Raw genomic sequence first — 22,444 nt, forward strand, 5'->3', positions numbered from 1 at the left:
AAAATTTATTTTGGTGTAAAAAGTTTCAAAATCCATTAATGTGCATTTCTCTGGAACTTTCTGAAGATCTCTAATATTTGAGTACCTTCAGTTATAAGATTAAAATATTTAAGTTTGTTATCTTTAGGTCATGCAAATGGGAAAGCCTAGGTGACAGAAAATAGACATTTCCAATTGTTCATTTCCTTTCCATCCATTTTTTCTCTTTCTTTCCTTAAACCCTCATATATAGAACCTCACATCCATCTGAACAGAGGCTGAGTGTGGTTTTCTAATTGCTGGTGAAAGTGACCTTTAGAAGGAAAAAGAAGCATGAAGCCTGGTCAAGACTTTCCACTCATTTTCCATCAGCTTCGAATATATTATGAAGTCCTGGTGTGGACCAAAATGGTCCTGTGTTCCTGACCATTTCCTGGCCTCATTTTTCTCATAGGCTTGCACACTGGGTCCAGCCTCCTGGCCACCGGCCACTTAAGTTGCAGTGGTCCTCAGGGCCAGGCACACTTGACCACAGTGCCTTTGCGTTCCTGGTTCTTCTGCTTGGAGAGTGCTTCCTATGATCATTTAGCGTGCTCCTCACTTGTTGGTGTTTGCTCCAATACGCAGGAGGCCTCACACTGCCAGGCACAGTCTCCTTTCCCTTGCTTTATTTTTTGTCATTAAAACAATTTCAGAATTTAAGTGTTTTTCCTTCCTTTATTGTATTATTCTATTATATAAAGGTTGTAAACTCTGAAGGTCTGGAACTTTCTCTGTACTATTCACAGCTCTATTTTTAGCATGCAGAGCATAGCATAAATCTAGTATGTAAGGAATATTTATAAAAGAATAAATAAAGGGCTGGCATTGTGGCATGCATGGGGCTTAACCTGCTGCCTACAGTGCTAGCCCTCCATACGGGTGCTAGTTCAAGTCCTAATTGCTCTACTTTTGATCCAACTCCCTGTAAAAATGTTTGTGAAAACAGCAAAGGATGGCTCAAGTACTTGGGCTCTGGCATGCAAGTGGGGGACCCAGAGGAAGCTCCTGGTTCCCACCTGTCCAACCATGGCCACTGTAGCCACCTGGAAGTGAATTAGTAGATGGAATTTGATCTTTCTTTCTCTCACTGTGTGTTATTTTCCCTCTCCCCCTGTAATTCTGCCTTTCTAATAAGTAAAATGAATCTCTCTTTTTTAAAGAATTTATTGTCATTGGAAAGGCAGATTTACAGAGAGAAGGAGAGACAGAGAAGAGGATCTTCCATCTGCTGGTTCACTCCCCAAGTGGCTGCAACGGCCAGAGATGAGCCAATTCGAAACTAGGAGCCAGGAGTTTCTTTTGGGTCTTGCATGTGGGTGTAGGATCCCAAGGTTTTGGGCTGCTCTCCACTGCTCTAGCAGGCCACAAGCAGGGAGTTGGATGGGAAGTGGGGCAGTCAGTACATGAATCAGTACTCATAAGGGATCCCAGCACATGCTAGGTGAGGACTTTAGCTACTAGGGTACTGGGCCAGGTCCTAATCAATTTTTTTAAAGAATGAGTAAATGCATGCATGTTGGGCACTGAAGTGGACACAGAGAACTAATTAGTAAGTGTGGTGGGATGCTTTTATGTGTGTTAAATCACATCAAGAATGCCAAGTACTTTAATGTGGCAGCTGCATGAGGCTGAGTCCTGTTTCACTCTATAAAGTCTCATCTTTGACGATGCTCAAATTGTCATACGTAGTTGTCATTGGTGAGGTCTGGATAAAAGAGGTGATGGAACAAAGGTATACAGAAACAGAAGGTCCCACTTCAGTCAAACGTGAGATACAAACATTGGATAGAATGTCATCTATCTGATTTTCTCTGAATCATAATCTTTAAAAATCAGCATAGCAAAAGGACCATTGCATGTGAATGAGTGTCTAGGAATTTGGAAAGAATTTAAAAGCACTAAGCCACAGTTTCTCCTCAACCCCCTCCCCCCACCCCCAACACTTCTTTGTTGGTGTTTGCACTGCCGTCCATACTCAGTGTTGTGGATGGATAGAATACACAGGCACAAAGCAAGAGCTGCCACCACACCAGCCTCTCACTCAGCCAGGTAGCCCAGGGACCGTGCATACCTCGGTGTCTGCATCCACAGCCTGGAGCTCAAACTCTGTGATCGTCTTCCTCATGCCCTCCTGCACCCGCATCCCCACATTCTGTACGACTGGCAGTGAGTCATCCACAGGGTTCAGTGTGATGTGGAATGTCTGCGTCACCTAGGATGGCAGAAACGTGCAGTGAGCACACCTGTGTGCAGCACCCACCCACCAGCTAGAATGTAGGTCTTCTCTCCTACTCTCACCATTCTTGGCATGATTAACGAGCCAGACTCCCGAAACGGAGCACTCTGGGTAAGAGCCCAGGTGGCTGTCAGAGCCTGAGCAAGAGAAATGAAGCTCTCAGGCCCTCAGCTGCTCTGCTCAGTCCATTCAAAGGGGATACAGAGGAATCCCACCCACCAACATTGGGCTTCCGTTGTGCCCTTACCTCACTGACGCCATCACTCAGCATAAAGGTGAAGGTGTCTGAATGATTCTCAGTCTCACTGGAGTGGATATACTGAACATTTTGTGAAGTCAGATCAGCCTGAGTAAAGGAACTAATCTGGATACCTAGAGGAAGGGAAAAAAAACAGAGGAAGGGGGTCCAATGTTAGGTATACCTCCAAGGCTGAAATACCATACTCTTAGTAGACATAGAGACCATTGCGTTTTTCCTATAGCGTTTATGTTTTCAAGGACCTTGTGTTAGAGTTGTTTGTGAATTTTCCTCCCGCGACAGCATATGTTCTGTGGAAGCAAGTGTTAACTTAATTATCGGGACATCCACTATGTGCCAAGTCAACAGCAGGTGTCCATGCTACTCCCTCTCTCTGCAGCTTTATGTGTGCAGGTGAAATCTGTGAAAGGCAGATGCACCACCTAATTCTGCAAAAACCTTTTGCTTTAAGTTGTAGATTTCTCCGTAGCCTCACGGTCCTTTCTGAAAATCTGCTCTTTGTTTTAATGTTGTGTGTTGGTTTAGATTCTGAGCACTGGAGTTACAGGGCCTGGCTGCACTCAGCCTTGTTTCTGTGATTGGTGAGCCGTCCCTGACCTTCATAATTTCACTGGATATTTGTCAAGGTTCTATGACGCTGGCTTCTCATATCCCACATTAGCCAGTCAAGCAGGAACAAAACTTATTGCATGAATTTGGGGCATGAGCAATCATTCTACACCACACTGAAGATGACCCAGAAAAACAGTATCCTTTAATAACGTGATAGAGAAGAAAATGTTAATATTTTCTAGCACCATCTTAAACTGAACAAAGGACATAATTCTGAAGTGATATCTAAGTAATGGCGAAGTGTTCAGCAAATGAACTGTAGCTTTATGTTTTTAGGCACCTGACAACATACTGTAAAAAAAAAAAAAGTTCCAGAATTCTCATTTCCATCAGGGGACTACTGGGGTTCATACTTTGATGTCAGAGGAGATGGAAATAAAATCTTATCTTTTAATCCCTTAGTACAGATTTCTACGTTCCGATACTCAGTGTTGGGATGTAATCAACTTATTTAGTTTAGCTCTAAAAATTCGTAACTGTGTTCTGGGATTTATTATTTGTCATTACTAATCTTAGCTAAACCAGCGGGTGTTTTCTTTTAGAAATAGTTTTTTTAAAAAAGGTTGTGCTTTCTCTACATATTAAAGTGTGATGTCACTGCTTTCTCTTTAATGAGAAGACCATCAACTTTCACAGTTTACCTTGGCATCTTTCTTTACCCTCTGAAATCTGGCATGCACATATGACAGCCTCCTGGATATTGGGCATTATTTTTTTGATGAGGCATTTTATATTTCTCCGCTTGCTTCATCAGTTCTCGACAGGCAAGAAATGTAGCCCCTTGTCTTGGAGCTTTGTTTTGCGACTCTGGACTGAAATCCATACCATTCTTTAAAAATTTAATAACTTCCGACTGGCTGCACTGAGAAATTTAAATCTCTTCCCCTGCTGTGAATTTATCCTCACAGCTCCCCAGAAAAACACGTGCCTGGATTCACACAATCCACTGGCCACCTAATTCACTGTTCCCTTTGCAGGAGTCTAAGACTGATTAGGAAGGGTGACAGATTTTGATTTTTCTTGGGGAGGAAGCTCTGGGATTAATCGCCTAAAACATTTCCTATTGAGTTGAAACTGACCTGTAAGATGCACATATTTAGAGTGCACACTTTTACTAGAGTTTGCATACCCATGAAGCCATCTTCTCAGCTGAAATAATGAAAATATCCATCATCTCAACTGAACTTTAAGGCCCTTTCATCTTTCTATGCATTGCCCCCTGCCAACAAAGTCCAAAGCAACTAATGGCACACTTTCTGTCACTATAGATTAGTGGGTATTTGGGTTTTTTTTTTAAGATTTTATTATTATTGGAAAGCCAGATATACACAGAGGAGGAGAGACAGAGAGGAATATCTTCCATCCGATGTTTCACTCCCCAGGTGAGCCGCAACGGGCCGGTGCACGCCGATCCGAAGCCAGGAACCTGGAACCTCTTCCAGGTCTCCCACGCGGGTGCAGGGTCCCAAAGCTTTGGTCTGTCCTCGACTGCCTTCCCAGGCCACAAGCAGGGAGCTGGATGGGAAGTGGAGCTGCCGGGATTAGAACTGGCGCCCATATGGGATCCTGGCGCGTTAAAGGCGAGGACTTTAGCCGCTAGGCCATGCCGCCGGGCCCCGGGTATTTGGTCTTAAAAAATATTTTATTTTATTTTTATTGAAAAGTCAGATCTACAGAGAGAAGGAGAGACAGAGAGAAAGGTCCTCTGTCCCATGGTTCACTCCAAAAATGGCCACAATGGCCAGAGATGAGCTGATCTGAAGCCAGGAGCTAGGAGCCTCTTCCAGGTCTCCCATGCAGATGCAGGGTCCCATGGCTTTGGGATGTCCTCAACTGCTTTCCCAGGCCACAAACACACAGTTAGATGGGAAACTGAGCAGCTGGGATAAAAACTGGTGCCCATATGGGATCCTGGTGGTTACAAGTCAAGGAGTTAGCCACTAGGCTATCAAAACGGGCCCCTGGCTTACGGCTTTTTTCCTTTTGTATAATTATTCTGAAATATACTGTTGAAGCATTCTTTTTCAGGTTTTTAAAGTGTATCCATTTTTATTTATTTGGAAGGGTGAGAGGAGAGAGAATGATTAACTGATCTTCATCTACTAATTCATTCCCCAACTGCCCAGAATAGTCAGGGCTGGACCAGGCTGGATCCAGAAACTCAACTGGGATCTGCCAGGTGGGTGGCAGGAGTTCAAGTACTTTGAGCCATCACCTGCTGTCTATTGCAAAGTGCACTATTAGGACATTGGATTAGGAAAAAACGTAGGACTGGAAACTAACCTCTCTGATAAGGGATGAGGTTCTCGAAGCAGCATTTGTTTCCCTGAAGCATTCCTGTTTATTGCTAGGAAGATTCTGTTGTATGGTTCTCTCATTTGTTAAGCCATTCACCTGTTGATGAGCATCTGGACTACTTAGCGGTTTTGGGCTTTGCAAATAAAGCTGCTATCATTACTTGAACACAGGTCTTTGTATGGACGTGTTGTTACCCTTCTTGGATGAATCATTGGGTGTAGAATGGCTTGGATATATGTTGTGTATGCTTAATTTTTTAGGACACTGCCAAACTGTTTTTACAAAATGGCAGAAGTGTGTGAATGTTCTCTGTTCTTGGGCTCAGGGAGACTTTTCCAGTTCAATGAAGTTCAGCTCAGCAGGACCTTTCCTGGTTCAATCTAGCAAACATTCAGCACCTAATAGGTGGGACATTGTTCCAGGCTCGTTTATATTTGCTGAATGGTGTATTACAATGATTTGGGGAGGTTATCCAATACTTTCTTTTTTTAAAAAATTGTTATGACAGAATCATCAAATTAGCTGTGCAATTGGAAACGATGTGACCTATTCAAGGTCACAGAGCTAATCCAGGTGCAGGGCTGGGTTTCGAACATCAGGGAGTCTAATTCCAAAGCTTATACCTTCTTGGAGCCCCTTTCCCTTCCAGTTTCATATTGAAAAGGAATATAAGAAAAACCCAAAAAAGTATGAAAAAATGACAAAACCTCCCCTAACTCTATCCCTGAACTATCAGTATAGTGATTTTGCCAAACTATTCCTTCTATAACACTTTGCCATCTGCTATTTCTTCTCTGAAATATTAATTTTGATGGGATTTAGCATTATTATAATTATACAGATAATGACATGTCAAAAGTTAATAAGTTGCATTGGGAATATCAGTTTTGAGGGGACAAGGATTTTTCTTTTTTTTTTTAACTTGAAAGATCAGATCTATTTAGAGAAAGCAAAACTAAACAAAAACAACCCTACAGTCCCAAGGATTATATTTTACATGTCAAGATATCTTCCAGGTACTAAATATACAGTTTATATATAATTTCCATAGAAAATATTTCTACACAAATTTTGAATGTTTTCAGGAGTATAGAAATTAATCCCGATTTCTATTTTAACAAGAAGGCAATGTGGAAGAGGGGGAAACAACAGCTTTTTCATTTCCAAGTATTTGGAAAGAATCGACAGGAAGAGGACAACTGCCTTTCCATTATTTAAAATGAATGATTTAAAAGACCCTTTCAGGCAAGTACACCATGAAGTGAAGCTACATCACAGTACGCGTCTCTGCTTCTGAATAAAAGATGGACTCCCAATGAAACTGTTAAATATATCTTGATAATAGCACACTGGACCTTCTACCATCGTCTATACCTACAATGTTTTTATACACTTAAATAGAAGAATGATGAACTTGTGACTGTTGTTGAAGGATTATACAATTGTTACAATATAGGGAAAATCAGTGGGTTGGGGGAGAAGGGAGGTTGGGAAGGTGGAAGAGGAAATCTCTGAGCCTAAGCATGAAAAATAAAAGTTGAAAATTATTAGAAAAAAGACCCTCTCAACCTTGGTTAGTATCTCTCAAAAAACAAACAACAAAAGCCTCATTTCCCGCTACCAGCCCATGCATGGCAACTATTCCAGGGCAATTCACTTGGCTTGTCTCTAGTCCACTGAGTGAACATTTCACTATGCGCACTACCGGAGTGCACACAGCCCTGCAGTGAGGCTGGTTCTTTCTGCCTCTTCACTGAAGTGCACTCAGAAGGTGCCTGGAACAGCACAGGTGTCCCTGTTCATCAAGATCTGTGAGGTTCTACAGGACATTTTCAACTCCTACACATCTTTACTTAAAAATTTCACATCCTTCTAGTGGGGTATTCGGAGACAATACTGTGTACCAGCGGAATGGTGTTTCTAATAACAGACTATCTGTCCTGGCTGTCCCAACAGGTCATTGAGGTTTGAGATAACTCAAAGGCTCTGAATTCCCCCAGTGGTGTGTGCAGTTACCAGCCTGCTAGTAAACTACGTATCTGGCAGTGTTCTGAGGTCCCACATGAATCCTGCCAGCTATTCTAGTTCCCAGAAGGGTGGTATGTTGGCACATGGGCAGTCCAGGTCAGCAGAGAAGGCCAGGAGGAATAAGGTATCTTGGCTGACATCAGCATCTCCACAGGGATTAGGTCGTGCTGCAGCCACCTGCTCTCCATCTAGCTGAGGATTCTGTCGGGCAGCCTTGGCCCCATCTCATGCCCAGGCTTTAAGAGACTCAACCTTCCTGCTTCAGTCTCCTCCAAAGCCCCTTGCTGTGGCTGTACTGTGGCTTTCCTAAATTCATGTTAATGTCCCAGCGCCTCAGAAAGATCTGCTTGGCAAGCAGTCACGGCAGATGTCACTAGACAGCATGACAACTTTAGGGCAGGTCCTAATCCAGATTGATAACATAGAGTGAAAGAGAAGTTTGAAAACAGACACAGATGCTGAGACAAAGCACTGTATGAAGAGGAAGAGAGCTGTCAATGAGCCCATGAGAAAAGTCTGGCTTGACTCTGCCCTCCTAGCTTTCAGAGAGAACCGACTGTGCCAAGAACCTCACAAAGACACAGATCTTCTATTTTCTGGCCCACTCTCCAAATGACCGTAACAGCTGGAGCTCCATCCAGGTCTCTTATGAGGTCAGCAGGGGCCCAAACACCGGAGCCATCACCTGCTGCCCCCAGGATGCATTGGTAGAAAGCTGGAGTCAGGATCAGGGACTGGACCTGAATCTGGGGACCCTGATTTGGGACATCGGCATTCTAAACCTGTGCCAATGCCTGCCCCAACAGGTGCTTTTTTATGGCAACCTTAGCCAACTAACATGTTTGTTCTCAGGAAGAACCCCAAACAAGGCCACCTGTTTAGGCTCTTTAGCTTTCTCCATGCTGAGAAAGACTGGAATGATAGGAAGACAAAGTCTACAACTGCAAAAACATCCTCTGCGAGATGCCTTTCCTGCTTGTCCCCAGCCTTTCTGAGAAGGTGCTCACTGTCCTCTGGGCTGCCACATCCCCTGTCATGTTGCTGACACCACTGTTGAAATTCGTGTGTATCCACTTGCGTACCTGTCTCTCACTCTCAAAGCTAGTTTTGTAGCAGATACTTAGTTGTGTCTGTTGAGGAGAGGGAATGAAAGAAAGAAGGATGCTATCCTAAGATAATAGAGGAGCCTCAATATTTAGCTGTAACCCGGTCTACAATGGCACCCCATGCGGTTCTGCCTACTGTTTGTGGGCATTCCTCAAAGATTCAAGGGTACAGGGTTGGTCCCCAGTGTGGCAATATTAAGAGGTATTAGACCTTTAAGAGATGAGCTCACTGGGAAGCAGTTAAGTCATTGTGGGGTGGGGTTTCAAGTTGTTCATGAGAGAGTGAATTGTTAAGAAAACAGCAAGACTTCTCTTTTCCCAGTCTGGTTTCCTGTCTCACATACAAAGTGGCTTGTGGGAATCATTTTTTAAAAATAAAGCTTTATTTATTTATTTGGCAGAGTTACAGAGAGAGATAGAGGGAGAGATAGAGAGAGAGAAGAGGAGGCAGAACCAGAAACAGACACATCTATCCACTGGCTTACTCCCCAAAATGCTGGCTATGATCAGAACTGGGCCAGGCCAAAGCCAGCAGCCAGGGGCTCAGACACTTGGGCCATCGGTCACTGTTTTTCCAGGTGCTTCATCAGGAAGCTGGATCAGAAGTGGAACAGGCAGGACTCAAACTTTCACCTATTTAGGATGCTGGCATTGCAGTGAATTAAGTAGCTATGCAACAACCCCAACCCCAGGATGTGAAAATCTTAAGTGCTATCTTAACCAGGTCTACTGCTTTTTTTTTTTAAATAAGGAAAAGTGAGTGGGCATACTAATAACAGAACTATTTGTATCTGGTGAATAAAAATATTGCTTCTTGGGCCCCGCGGCATGGCCTAGCGGCTAAAATCCTCGCCTTGAAAGCCCCGGGATCCCATATGGGCGCTGGTTCTAATCCCAGCAGCTCCACTTCCCATCCAGCTCCCTGCTTGTGGCCTGGGAAAGCAGTTGAGGACGGACCAATGCATTGGGACACTGCACCCGTGTGGGAGACCCGGAAGAGGTTCCAGGTTCCCGGCATCGGATCGGCGCAGCACCGGCCCGTTGCGGCTCACTTGGGGAGTGAATTATCGGACGGAAGATCTTCCTCTCTGTCTCTCCTCCTCTGTGTATATCTGGCTGTAATAAAATGAATAAATCTTAAAATATTGCTTCTTATGGCTGCTAGCAAACTGATAATCCTGGCATTTCAAACAGAATCTGGATTAGCCAAGCAATAGCCAAGAAGCAGCATTGACATATATGAAGATGCAGTACATGGATGAGACTCCACAAACATACATAACCCTTGAGGCAGGAGGAATCCAATGATTAGGCCCTGTGTGCACAGCTGAGAATGTCCATCTTCCCCAGCAGTGCACGCATCCCAAGCAGCAGCAGGCCAGTATGGATGGCTGGGCTGGCTGAGCCCTGGAACCTGACTGTGGCCTCTGTTCTTCTCACTGTATTTCCTCTAGTCCTGTGAAACCTGAGCAAGCCACCGGGGCTCCCCTCAAAGCTCCCCTTGAGCTATTGCTCAAGTCAAAAATCTGGTACATGTGCTCTTGTGATTGCAGGGCAAAAAGCCTACTTCCCTGAGAATGTTCAGAGTGAATCTAAAAGGCCAGGAGTCCTGCTGATCAGCTGGGGTAGGGAAGGGGAAAATATGCTGTTTTTGAAAAGTGATTTGCCATAGCTTTAATTGAGTTCCTTTAAGGAGTGAGAACTTGGCAGCAGAAAGTGTAAATCTGTGGGCAAGACCTTCCTAGCTCCTAACAAGAGGAGGTTCCCTGCCAGGTTGTGCAGCAGCCGGAGGATTGAAGTATTAATGACTGCTAGGTTCCATCCTTGAGGCTGTTCATTTTGGTGGGTGTCTTGGGGTGAACAGTAAACAGAGAGCGATAGGGCCTTGAATCTGCTGAGGTTGAACTTGTCATTTGCCTGACTCTGACGTCTGTATGGAGGCACAGGGGTTTATTTACAAGTTCTCAAATGGGGGTAGGATGGGGACTGGGTCAGGAGACATGCCTTCTTTCTCACCTTCTCAGGGTTGCATAAAGCTGAGCACTGTGCATTGAAAAGTTCACCCCAACAGAACCAAGAGGTTTGGTGGCTTCCAGACACCTGTGGGTGTGCTCCCGGGGTTCAGGAGCCATGCTCAGCATGATGCCTTCAGCTGTAAAGTGGATTCAAGGTTCAGGCTCAGCTCTCAGGGGCTGCCTCAGGAAAACACTTGGGGTTGTTTTACACAAGAGGGAGCCACCTAGTTACCTACCAGCAAAGTACCACCTATTGTGTTTTAAATGTCTATAGAAATTCTGATGGATCACAGAGCGTGTGGCTTCATGCAGTGATGGGGTCACATGTCATCATCGCCTTTGAGGAAGGTGTGTGGTAGCTGGCAAGGGCGTGCCAGCATGAGGCAGTCCACTTTGAAGCAAGGCATTCACTGCGTCATGAACCATATACTCCTTTATGATGATCATAATGGACACCCAAACTTCCTGTCACCTAGTGATATCATAGCAGCCAGGACACCACAGCTCGATACATTACTCATGCATTCATGGTGATGCAGTGTAAAGGAAGCCAGTCATAGACTAGTACAGCACATACAGTGATACGTAGCATGTTGATAACGATCATAAACAGCAATGTGACTGGCTTATGCATGGGCTCTCCTTCACTTTTTACAGCTATGTTAGGGTGCAGCCCACTCATAAACAAAGGCTGACTATAAATGAATCTGTTGAGGTTGTCTGCTGTGTGGCAGTGCTCGTGTTTCTGGTACCTCATAACTGCCTGGTTTGCATTAAGAGGCTGTACTGAGTGGCTGGCCCACAGCATCACACAAAACACACAGTGTGATGCTTGCATGGTGGTGAAACTGCTCAAGCATGCACATCTCCGAGTGAGGCCCAATGTGTGGCTGTTTTCTGGAAGCAGTAGCTGCTCAGCTCATCTTGGTGCATGTGGTAGGAGACTAAAGTGAGCCAGGGGGTGGGGGGCTGGGTCGCCACTAGTCTCTGGAGCTGTGCTGATCTCAGCATGCTGCACTGGGAGTCATCTCAAAGTCAAGGCAAGGTCTCAGACTCCAGATGCAATGCAGTAGTCCAGTGTTCCTCACTAACAGTGTTATTAGACTCCTGAACAGAACAATGATTTAAGCCAGGACTCAACACATTCACTGTGGGACATGTAGCAACCCCATCTCTGCCCTGTAAATGTGTGCGTAGTCCCCAACTGAAGTAGGAAACCACCTGCACCCCAGGGTGGCAAACACAGGCACTGTCTTATGAGAACCAGTGTTGCACTGGAGTTGGTTAAATTCCAATAGGACCCTTCCCTGATTTTAAAAAGACAACTCCTGCTGGCATTGTGGTGCAGTCAGTTAAGCTGCTGACTGTCGTGTCGCCATCCAGTATGGGTTCTTGATTGCATCCTGGTTGTTTATTTTTCAGCACAGCTCTCTGTTAATGTGAAAGCAGCGGAGCATGACCCGAGTGCTTGGGCCCCTGTACCCACATGGGAGACCTAGAGGAAGCTCCTGGCTCCTGGCTTTGGCCTGGCCCAGCCCCAGTTATTGTGGTCATCTGGGAAATGATTCAGCAGATGGTTCTATCTGTCTCTCTGCCTTGCAAATAAATGAAGTGATTTAAAGACAATTCTGATTACTAGCTAAGTAACTGGGTGCTCAGCAGGAGCCACCTCTCAGCTTTGCAGAACTGTTTTCTGCCGGGGCTGAGATGAAAGCAACACTCCAGTAATGCTTCTAACAAACAGATGAAGGTGCCTGCAGTCTTCCCACTCCCGCTGACTGGGGCAACCAACACAGTGGTCACTTTGGGCCAAGATGGATGCCTCGGATTGAAGGTCACTGAGCCAGCCCAGGCTCCAGGGCCACCTGCCTTTGCTCTGGGAGAAACGGCTTTTTTTTTCTTTTGCTTAAATTGTTGTTATTTGGGGATCTCTGTTCCAGCAGCTTAGCTTCTATCTTAGTTTTTTGCACCTGCTTTTCCTTATGCTCAGAGAGAAATAAAGTCTAGGAGTGGGGGGAAATCCTGGCAGGAGTGTACAGCTCCAGCTATGAAGGGCAGCACACACAGGACTGCTTAGACCCCCACATGCTGGACCCTCCTCGGGGGTGGCGGCTCAAACTTGTCCTCTGCACAGCTTGCAGAGATGTACAACTCTATGGGAGAAAAGACAGGGTTTTCATACCACTTTGTCTGTCTAGAGAGAACGACCATCAATTACACTCAGCTGACCCAGAAAGACAGCATGGGATTAAGTACATTTCACAATGGGCCACCAAGAGAGTGCCAGGGCTGGCGGTTAACGACAATTTCAGGAGGCGTCCAGTCCCCAAATAGCTCAGCATTCACATTTAGCAGGACACTGGCCTAGAAGTCGCTGTGCTCTTCTTGCTAAGAACAAGCCCAGCCCTGACTCCTGGTAGACCCATCCCTTCTGTCGAGGCACACGCTTTGTTCTAAGTCAGCCAGCTGCTTCTAAGAGGCTGGTGAGAAGTCAAGTGTACTTCCTCCAAGGGGAGACCTTCAACACTTGAAAAGAATCAAACATGAAAATGTTCCCACTTTGGAGCAGACAGGAAAAGAAAGAATTCCGGCCAAGTCCACAGAAAGGGTTCAGTGTAGGGTTGGTGGTGAGGGAGGGGTGGGGGGACAACCCAGACCTACTGGCAATGGAAAGGTCCCAAGACAAAAGGGGCAGACACTGAAACTCTGCATCTTCCCCGCTTAGAGTGGCAGGAAACAGGCAGATTGAGAAAAGCTGGCAGGGGTTGGGGAACACACAGATTAGGAAGCTATGCTTGTGGGGAAAGGGTGAATGAAGGAACCACCCCAGGTTAAGAGAGTGTTCCCCCAGTTTTAGAGGATCCTGTTCTGGGATTGGGGAGGAGGAGCTGGACCACCTACCCCTCTCCTTAAGTAGAATAGGTTCCATTTTGGCAGTCCAATTTTAAATCTAGAAGAGCCTGGGGATATGTAACCAAGAAAGATTCTATAGTACCCCATGCTGGGCTCTTAACACAGCCTGGGGTCAGCGAAGGGCAAGGGCCTGTGACTTAGCAGCAGGTGGGCAACTGGCGGTGCGTGGATGAAGCTTGAAGCTTTTTAGAGCTCTGTAGAGTGTGCATGTAGTCACCTTACACAATTGCCAAGAATCTGCCCTTTCATTTTTGGAGAGATACCATCAGCCACCTGACAGAATCCTGGCAGAAGCAATTAGCTCATGAATTATTTATCAAATATCTCACACAGCCAAGGTCTTGCGGGGTACTGAGCTGCATACTTCCTTCCAGGAACTTCAGGACAAAAGGGCAAGCCACCTGCTTGTGTTTGCATAGGAGACGGGAGCCAACCTGTCCATTCTCTGCAGCAGTCTGCCTTGTTGGCCCAGCACTCCCTCCTCCACCATCACCCTGGGCTCAGACATGCTCTGCTCGTGTCCCATCTCTGCCTGTTCCCCTTCCACTTGCCAAAGCCCATCTCTTCTGCATGGTCTCCCTCATTTATTTAGCTGGTCTCCTTGGGTCTTGACCCTGCTTTGCCTGGCTGATCACACTTTAGGCTGTGTCCCCCTGGGGAGCTCTCTGTCCACAATACTTTTGCCTTATGGGAACTCGTGAGGCTACTGCACCTCTCAGCATCTCAGAATGCTCAAATGCCATTCTGTTGTTCAGGACGCCTTCCCTTGCTTACTTGCTTCTTGCGCTCCTACCTAACATCTGACATAGCATGTGAGCTGTTTGTGTGCTCACTGCCCGACTCTCTGGGCAGGGGCTCCCCTTCTGTGGCCATTTCCCTCGTTAAATGAATGGAGACTCTGTAATGTAAACTTCAAAGAAAACCATAGAAAATCCAAATCTTGAATAAGCTGGCACTTTCTTTATGCCCTAAGGATTAATGACAATTTTACCTTCAAATGACTTACTCAGTAAACATCTCTGGTCCCTCATTTCACACAGCTGCTAGTTACTACAGGTTCTCCCTTGAAATTCCTTTCTTTATTCATTCAACCAAAAATGGTTTAATGAATACATCCTAGGTGCCAGATGTTATCTCTCACATTGTTCTCGTCTTACTCTTACACCAACACCCCTCAAGGCAAGGCTTCTGTACTGCCTAAGGGGCCAGTGTGAAGCATCCAACCACTGTCATCACCTCCTTTTGCATTCCTCTGGTTCAGCCTGTTGAACACTACCTGATATCTTGTACTTCCCTTCCCTGCATACATTTTTCCATTGAGATACCCTGTTGCCTTCTGAATTAAAGGTTTCCAACGCCAACCTTGAAGACCATCTTTATATTCTCAGCTGACCTCTGGGCCCTGTCACCTGCTCTTTTCAGAATACAAAGTTCAGCTTTACTGGCCCAATCATCATTTTTTTTTTTTAAGTTTGTTTCATGCTGGTCCCATTTCTGGGAAGAAAACAATTTCTGTTTGTCCCAAATCTGTTGCAAAAATATTCTTAAATGCTACCTCTGGGTCCTTTCCCACCTAATATTTATTCTTCCAACACCAGGTTTATTCCTTTCTGTTAACAATTCCCATGTTTTCTAAGTTGCAGCTTTCTGCAGAGTCCTTATCTCAGCTGAAAGAGTCCTCTGGAGGGGGAGGTATGTATTTCATTTATCTTTGTTTCTTGAGCAGAAGCTACATTAGAGTCTTGTTCTGTACATGGGCTAACATACAATCTGTCACAATGAATTTTCAGGTATGGTGACTTGCACTGAGCCATGTATTTAAGGGAGTGCAGATAAAGAATAAGATGTGTGTTGACCAGTTAGGAAGACATGGTTTTAACGTAAAATTTCTGGCATTCACTTTCAGCAAAAAATTATCAGATAGCTACTGTGTAAAAGCACAAGGAGATAAATAAAGGTATGCATTGATGAGGAAGACAATTAAAGCAGATTCTAGATGCATATATACACATAATGTTGTTGTCACTTACTAAGTTCCAACTGAAATGAGTCTTACCGGGTGATGTGGCATGTTCCAGGTGGCCCAGCTGGGGCTGCCTGGTGATTCTGTAGACCAGGTCTGTGGGATCACTGTCCATGTCAGTGGCAGATAGCTGCAAAGTGGTGATTTTCTTCACTGAGTTCTCATCCAAGCTCAGCCCTTTGTTGGTGATGATGATGGGTGGGGATTTGCCTTCTGAAAACATCAGAAACAGTGACTGAAAATGGGATGTTTTCTACATCCTTCCTTTAGTTATGGGCCTGGTACTTGGGGCAATTTCAAATAATCTTTATAGCTGTCCCTTGGAGAGGGCATCAGGGAGCCAGAGGTTCATGTTCCCTAGAGAATATGATTTCCCTCTTTCTACCCCATCGAGGTGAAGGAAAGGGCTCAAGCTTCAAGGTCAGTTTCATACTGTAAATTGCATAACCTCTAGATCTGCTGAAGTTTCTTTACATTAGCAAAACTAATCCTCCTTACCTGAAACATTGATGGAAAATGACTGGCCCATCAATTGGTTGCCTTTTCCATCAACCACATCAAATTTAAAAGGAAAGTTCCCACTCGGATTTCCTGCTCCATGACTGTATTCTACTTGCCCTACAAATAAGGGGTAAACAACAAGATATATTGTTAGTGCTCTCTGTCTCCATGTAAGTGAGAATTGGGACTTCTGTTGGCATTTACACCCATGACTCAATTGACAACTTCCTCTCTCTGATGCTACTTTTGACATTTAATATAAAGTTCTCAATTTTCCCCTTTCCTTTTTCTATTGAATGGTATATAACCAAAGAACATCCCCTAACAAAGTCACCCTCAGTGACATTTCTTATGGTTGAGGCTCAGCCTTTCTGGTAGATCAGTCAGCCTCTCTAGGAAGGCCTGATGAAACACATCCCTGGAGCAGGAGGTACAGCAACCACACCTCCACTCCTTGGAGTGACCGTATTGTATCTCTACTTTGTGGCACAAGAGGATATAAAGCCTCATCTCAGAACTCTTCACTCCTCATTGTCTGGGACCTGGAACAACCTGGCTATAATCAAGCAGCCAATAAATGAATATAGAAATAAACACTGCACAGAAATCCCAACATCATCTTAGAAAAAAAAGTCCAAGGATGGAGAGGTTGATGGATGGTACATTGCATTTTTGGTTAAACCCCAGCATCATTGCTAAGAACCTCTCAATGTAAATATAACCAAATGCCTGGACTCATTTTATAAAAGCCACACCAGGGACAAATTAAAGAATGATTTTCCTTTGTGCTTCAAGCCCGTCCACTAAAACACAGACAGGGCCATTGTAAATTCAGCTTCTGTCAAGCTTAGGGCTTGCTACACAGGCCAAATGCTTGTCTCAGCTCCTCAGCGGCACACTCGGCGTTCCACTGCTACACAGAGTTACACAGCATCTCGTGAGCCTGGACCACCTTTGCTCTCCAATATGTCACTTTTAGTTCTTTTTCTCCACCCCTGAAATCTCAGTACAGTAACCATGCGGCATCTGACACTGATGCTTGTTCCATCAGCGTTTCCTGGACAAGCCACGTGATCGCCCCCAGGTAGCACTGATTTGTGCCCCTCCCTTTTGCTTAGTTCATGAACTTGTGCACACTGGGGAGTACAAAAGGGATATAAATTGCTTACAGAAGGCAGGCATAATTTTCCCCTTAATCCATCCCAGCACACCTCTTTCTTTCTTCTCTCAAACACACTTTTGAGCATCACAGCAATCCATAATAGCTCTATAATAACCCCAAGTTTCATCAGTGCTATGTCAAAGCCTGAGTGCATTTTAGCCAAAAAAGACAGGTTTATTTAAGAACAAAAGAAAGCAGAAAAGGAGGGACAGGAAAGAAAAAAAGAAACAAATAAAAGAAAATGAGGTGACAAGAGGGGGAATAAATGAAGCCATAACTCAGTTCTTATTGAAAACAAACACTGCATAATTCACTGCCATAGCCTGCCAAGCATTCTGAGCTCAGAACTACAGGCAGGGACTGTGAAGTCATCTTAGGTAGGAGAGAAGCGGCTGACCTTGGCTCACGTCTGCCTGTGTGAAACTTCGGAGGGGGCCTTTCATGGAAATTTGCTGCAGGTTGTCCTGTGTAACCATCTGCAGGCGCCCTGTGCCAGGATCTTCTTTCATGATGTACACCACTTGAAGATCATCTGAGTTGGGATCTGTTACTTTCAGGTGCTGCTCTGTGATGCGTGCTACCGATCCTGGGAGAGAAGACAGAGTAGATCATTCCTCTGCTTGGAAGGAGATGTTAAATGAGTTTGGGAGACGAGAGGCTAAACTATTATACCTAGACTCACAGGTCTAGGTACCAGGGCCTTAACTTTCTGTTTCCAGCCCAATGAATTTTCTAAAAAAATATATATATATATTTTTAATGACAGAGAGACAGATCCTCCATCTGCTGGTTTACTCCTTAGACAGTCATCAACAGCCAGGGCTGCAAAAGGCTGAAGCCTAGAGCCCGGAAATCCCATATGATTCTTCTATGTAAGATGCATGGACCCAAGTACTTCAACCATTGCTCGCTGCATCCCAGAGTACAAGTTAGCACGAAGCTAGAATTAAGAACAGAGCCAAACTTGAACTCAAGCACTGTGATGTAGAATGTGACTGTCCCAAGATGCCTCACCACTGGGCAAAACACATTTCCTTATCACTCATTCTTAGTTGTCCCTAAAACAACAGTTCTCCAAAACTCTAGCATTTGCAAGTACAGACTAGTCAGTTGATGATCCTGTATAAATAATACTATGGGAGGAAGGACCACCCACTGACCAAAGAGGAAATGAGGGTAGAAGGACCGTAAGGACTTGATTTCTGTGTTTACCTGCTGAGAGCTGTAGGCCTCGGTTGATAACCAAGAGAGAGGAATCACTGGTAGGCAGTTCTATGTGGATCTCCATCCTCCCTGTGTCCACGTGGTAGCCATCAGTGAGGGAGAACTGGAACTCATCCACTGCTACTTCATGGTTGCCAGGCAGGTACCCAATCAGCCCAGCTAGAACTTCCTGGTAGGTAAAGGCAGAGCCCTGGACCAAAGCCGTCCCATTCTCCAGGGGCTCAGAAGCAGTAAGTCTCCGCAAAAGGTGACCTGAGGAAATAAGAACAGACAATGGCAAAACACACTCACATATGACATCAAAGAATTGACCTCTGATTTTAACTAATATGAGCGTGGGAGTACACCAAGTACCTTGGAAACTCTTGGTGATGACAAGTTGGTTGATATTTTCTCTACAAGCACAAAATACTGCCCTTTTAGCTCACCTACAAATAAAGATGACAAAGTCCTGGCTTTTCCTGCTTAGAAATGTCTGATGGAGATGTAGACGTATGCGGTTAAACAATGGAAGAGTTGTCACATTTTCCTTCACTAATTCAAACTCACTTGCAAACCTTCTAAACTTTACCTTTCCCATTTGCAAACTGAAAAGAGCATCATTCACTCACTGCCCTTCTTATGGCACCTGGAGTGGATGCTGTGAATATGTTTTAAATTGAGAAAGATACTATGCATCCTCAGCTTGTGGTTTATTTTCAAAGGAAATATGATGCAATGGAACGATTAGAGTAACTGAAGTGAGTGAAAGAGGGCAAGCTACAATGCAATGGCCAACACATTCTCCTCTTCACTCTGTCAGCAGCAAGGGTTTCATCTAGAAAGGACCAATTGGACATTACGGCAGAATGGGACACATCATTTGGGCTCCTCTGGATTAGTTAATACCAGCAGGATGGTACTAAGAAAAGTAGGTAGAAAAAATCCATAGAGTGATTTTTTTTTTTTTTTTTGCAGTTTGCTTATGTCAGGAAAGTGTTTTCTTCCCAAATTAACACAAGTTTCTGTCTAGTATACTGTTCCAAGGCCGCATGGGAAGGCCCAGGATTCCCAGGCAATGGTGCACACACTGAGAAGAGGAAAAGCTGGCTTTGAAACCCACTTTGCTTCAGGTTTACATGGGAAAGTTAGAAAACAGTTGAAATTAAATTTGAGACAACACTATCTAAGAATTTGGGATTTTTAAGCAATCAGTGTCTACCATGACCCCAGTGAATACTAGCCAGCTGTGATTTTGATCGCACTTTGATGCAAAGAATGGACCACACACAAGAAAAGCGAAGGAATAACCAGCTGCAATCAATGTTTTTATTCTAATAACCCATTGGGCACCTCAAATAAGAAGTCTTCCATTGCAGTGTGTGCCTTACCGTGATCAGGCAGTTTTGTCAATACAAAGATCAGCTCATTATCTGGGGTGTCTAGGTCTTGTAGACTCAATGAAGAATTGCTTATCACCACTCCTGAGCTCAGGTGCACACTGAGTGGCTGCAACATCATCCTCGGTGGCTCATCATTCCTCCTCTGATTCAAACATAAATATCAGGTCTCACACAGCCATCAATTCAAAAGATAAGCAAAGGTACACTATTTAGAAGAAGCATCATTGCTTTGGAAAATTTCACCATTAAACAGCATTTAATGCCTCACTGTTTTTACTTCCTAACAGAAATGGTTCGCTTGAAAAGAGAGTACCTCATACAAAGTGTTTCCTGGAAAGTAAGTGGATATACATCTTATGAAAATCTTATAAGAGATCTCTGTAAGTGTATTGACCATACTCTCTACACTAAAAATATGAACATGTGATAACTTGACAAATACAAGTAACTGGGACATCAAAGAGCACACTGAGACTATTGTGGAAAACCCAAAGCCTATCTCAGCACCTCTAAGAGGTTACCGTGTCTGAAAACTGGGGCTTCTAAGCTACCCCTGTCCCTGTGCCAGTCCTGGTTCTCCACTGAGTCTGCAAAGTGCTCAAGTTTTCAGATGTCTTATTTTCCCAAGGTAGAGTTATTCCATTTCCAGATTGATCTTTTGTTTCTCTTTCTCTCTGGCATACTAGAGCAAGCCTATGTTTTTGCTCAAGTGAAAATAGATACAGCATGAAGAAATTCATTTCTTTGATGTTACAATTAACTTAATAAATGCATTGAAACTACAAGAAAAGGCAAGTATGCAGACAGAACCAAACACAGTTATTGCAGAGAAAAATAGGCATGCTAGTTTTGATCTCAAGATATGTTGGGCAAAGCTTCTCTGGCTCTCTGATCTTTTTCATGAAGAAAGGATACATTTTACCCTGAAATGGAAATTCAGATTTCCAACTCGGACCTTTCCCAAAATGCCAGCCTTAACTCTACAAGTTTTCTGAAGGTCAGAGTTATATTTTAAAACTGATCTTTAAAGTTGAAGGTCATATCCAATCTTCTTCATTCTGGAGTCTGCACAAAGAATGTTCTCTAATGTTAGGATTCCGCGGCCAAATGCTCCACTTGCCCAACTGTCAAAGTCTTTACCTCAATGGTGATGTTGATGCTGTGAATTTCTGAGCGACTTGTTCCATCACTCACATAAAAACTGAAAATGTCATGGGTTGGCTCAATGCTTTCATGCACACTCTGGAAATAGTAAATGGAGTTCTCTAACACATCTTGGATAGGGAATGACGCCTCTAGGTTGCTGGTAGTTTCTGGGCCAAAACGATCACCTGCACGAAAATCAAAAGAGATCTTTGACCCCAATCCACTAGCCCTTTCTTACTAAGATGCAACCAGAAAATAAAACATTCTCAAAGAGATGAACTTATTATGCTTAAGAATACACCTGGGAGAATGGGCAAAGTACAAAACCAGAATGAGTCAGATCTAAGTTTCTGCACTGCTTATTTTTCATCTTCAAGTGGATGTCTGTATCTATGAAGCTCTCACCACAGAGAATCAAACGATACAATATCAGGAGAGCATTCAGAGTGTTCTTATTTGCCAACACATAGGCTCAGTGCTTTTTTGGAGCAGAATCTTTTGATATTATACATCTTGGGGCAAGTAAGAATATAGCAGCAAAGATTCTACCTTAAGTTCCAGTCAATTTCAAAGACACACTTTGGGGACTATCCTGAAAGAAAAACATTCTTTCCATAACAAAAGGTGATCTGTATACTTTTTTTTATCCAGGATTCATTTCCTCCAGCATGTTTTCATTTTATCTGTCAGTGCCTTAAGCAAACCTCAGTGGGGGCTCAGAGCCCAGCCTGGGAGGCAGTACACCAAAAATATGTGATGTTTGGGTACCATTCAGTGTGCAGGTGGCTTCCAGCTGCTGACATACCAGCTGCCATTTAAAGCTCCACAGAAAGTGTTGTATCCACTGCACTCTTCTTACCCCAACCCCAAACACAACAAAAAGCCAATGGCAGGAATCATCAGTGTCTGCACAACAGATGTTTTGTCTCTTATTTGATTTCAACCTGAGTCTGTCTAATTGATGGATGTTAAATTGTTACCTCAATCTTCTCCTAGGGATAGCAGATAAAAAGAGACCTCTGTGTCCAACATTTCCTTGGTGTGTATCAGCAAGGGAAAGTAGAGCTAGCTGATCTGAATACAAGCTCTCCCTTCTCTTCTCCATGATCCTTTGCAAAGAGCAGACCATAAATTAAAAGACCATTATTTTCCTGAGTTGTAAATAGTGGCATATTTGTTGACACCTCAACGGAAAGATGAGGAATGAGAGTGTTTTCTTAGCAATTTATTACAAAGAAGAGTTTAAAATACATGTTTTTCTTCAGTGACATGAATTTTCTTTACTACTCAGACTTGGTTTCTCTGGATACCAGAAGTGTAGAGACAGCTAAGCGAGCCAGGGACCCAATAATCCCTTGGACATAGGATCGGTGTTTTCAGAAGGAGCTGCTAAAATTCCTTTCCATGTTTACATTCTCCTTCCGCTGATCGCTGCCGGTAGGGGAGATGGGACTTACCTGAGTCAAAAGAGCCTAAGTAAATGATGCCTAAAAATATGCACATGTATAATCACAATTC

The 22,444-nt window shown here is 44.2% G+C and overlaps 1 protein-coding gene across 1 annotated transcript in view; it reads right to left on the reverse strand.

Annotated features, from left to right (window-relative positions):
- FRAS1 (Fraser extracellular matrix complex subunit 1) overlaps nucleotides 1-22,444 on the reverse strand; it is a 277,676-nt gene that overhangs the window by 66,943 nt on the left and 188,289 nt on the right. Inside the window, exons 41-48 of the mRNA XM_058666643.1 lie at nucleotides 20,921-21,111; nucleotides 19,769-19,922; nucleotides 18,387-18,650; nucleotides 17,572-17,760; nucleotides 16,010-16,129; nucleotides 15,545-15,724; nucleotides 2,505-2,629; nucleotides 2,093-2,233 (exon numbers count right to left, since the gene is read on the reverse strand). Coding sequence (XP_058522626.1) covers nucleotides 2,093-2,233; nucleotides 2,505-2,629; nucleotides 15,545-15,724; nucleotides 16,010-16,129; nucleotides 17,572-17,760; nucleotides 18,387-18,650; nucleotides 19,769-19,922; nucleotides 20,921-21,111 — 1,364 coding nt within the window. The remainder of the gene's footprint in view (nucleotides 1-2,092; nucleotides 2,234-2,504; nucleotides 2,630-15,544; nucleotides 15,725-16,009; nucleotides 16,130-17,571; nucleotides 17,761-18,386; nucleotides 18,651-19,768; nucleotides 19,923-20,920; nucleotides 21,112-22,444) is intronic.

The sequence above is a fragment of the Ochotona princeps genome, chromosome 7 (genome assembly GCF_030435755.1).
Source record: "Ochotona princeps isolate mOchPri1 chromosome 7, mOchPri1.hap1, whole genome shotgun sequence".
Taxonomy (NCBI): domain Eukaryota; kingdom Metazoa; phylum Chordata; class Mammalia; order Lagomorpha; family Ochotonidae; genus Ochotona; species Ochotona princeps.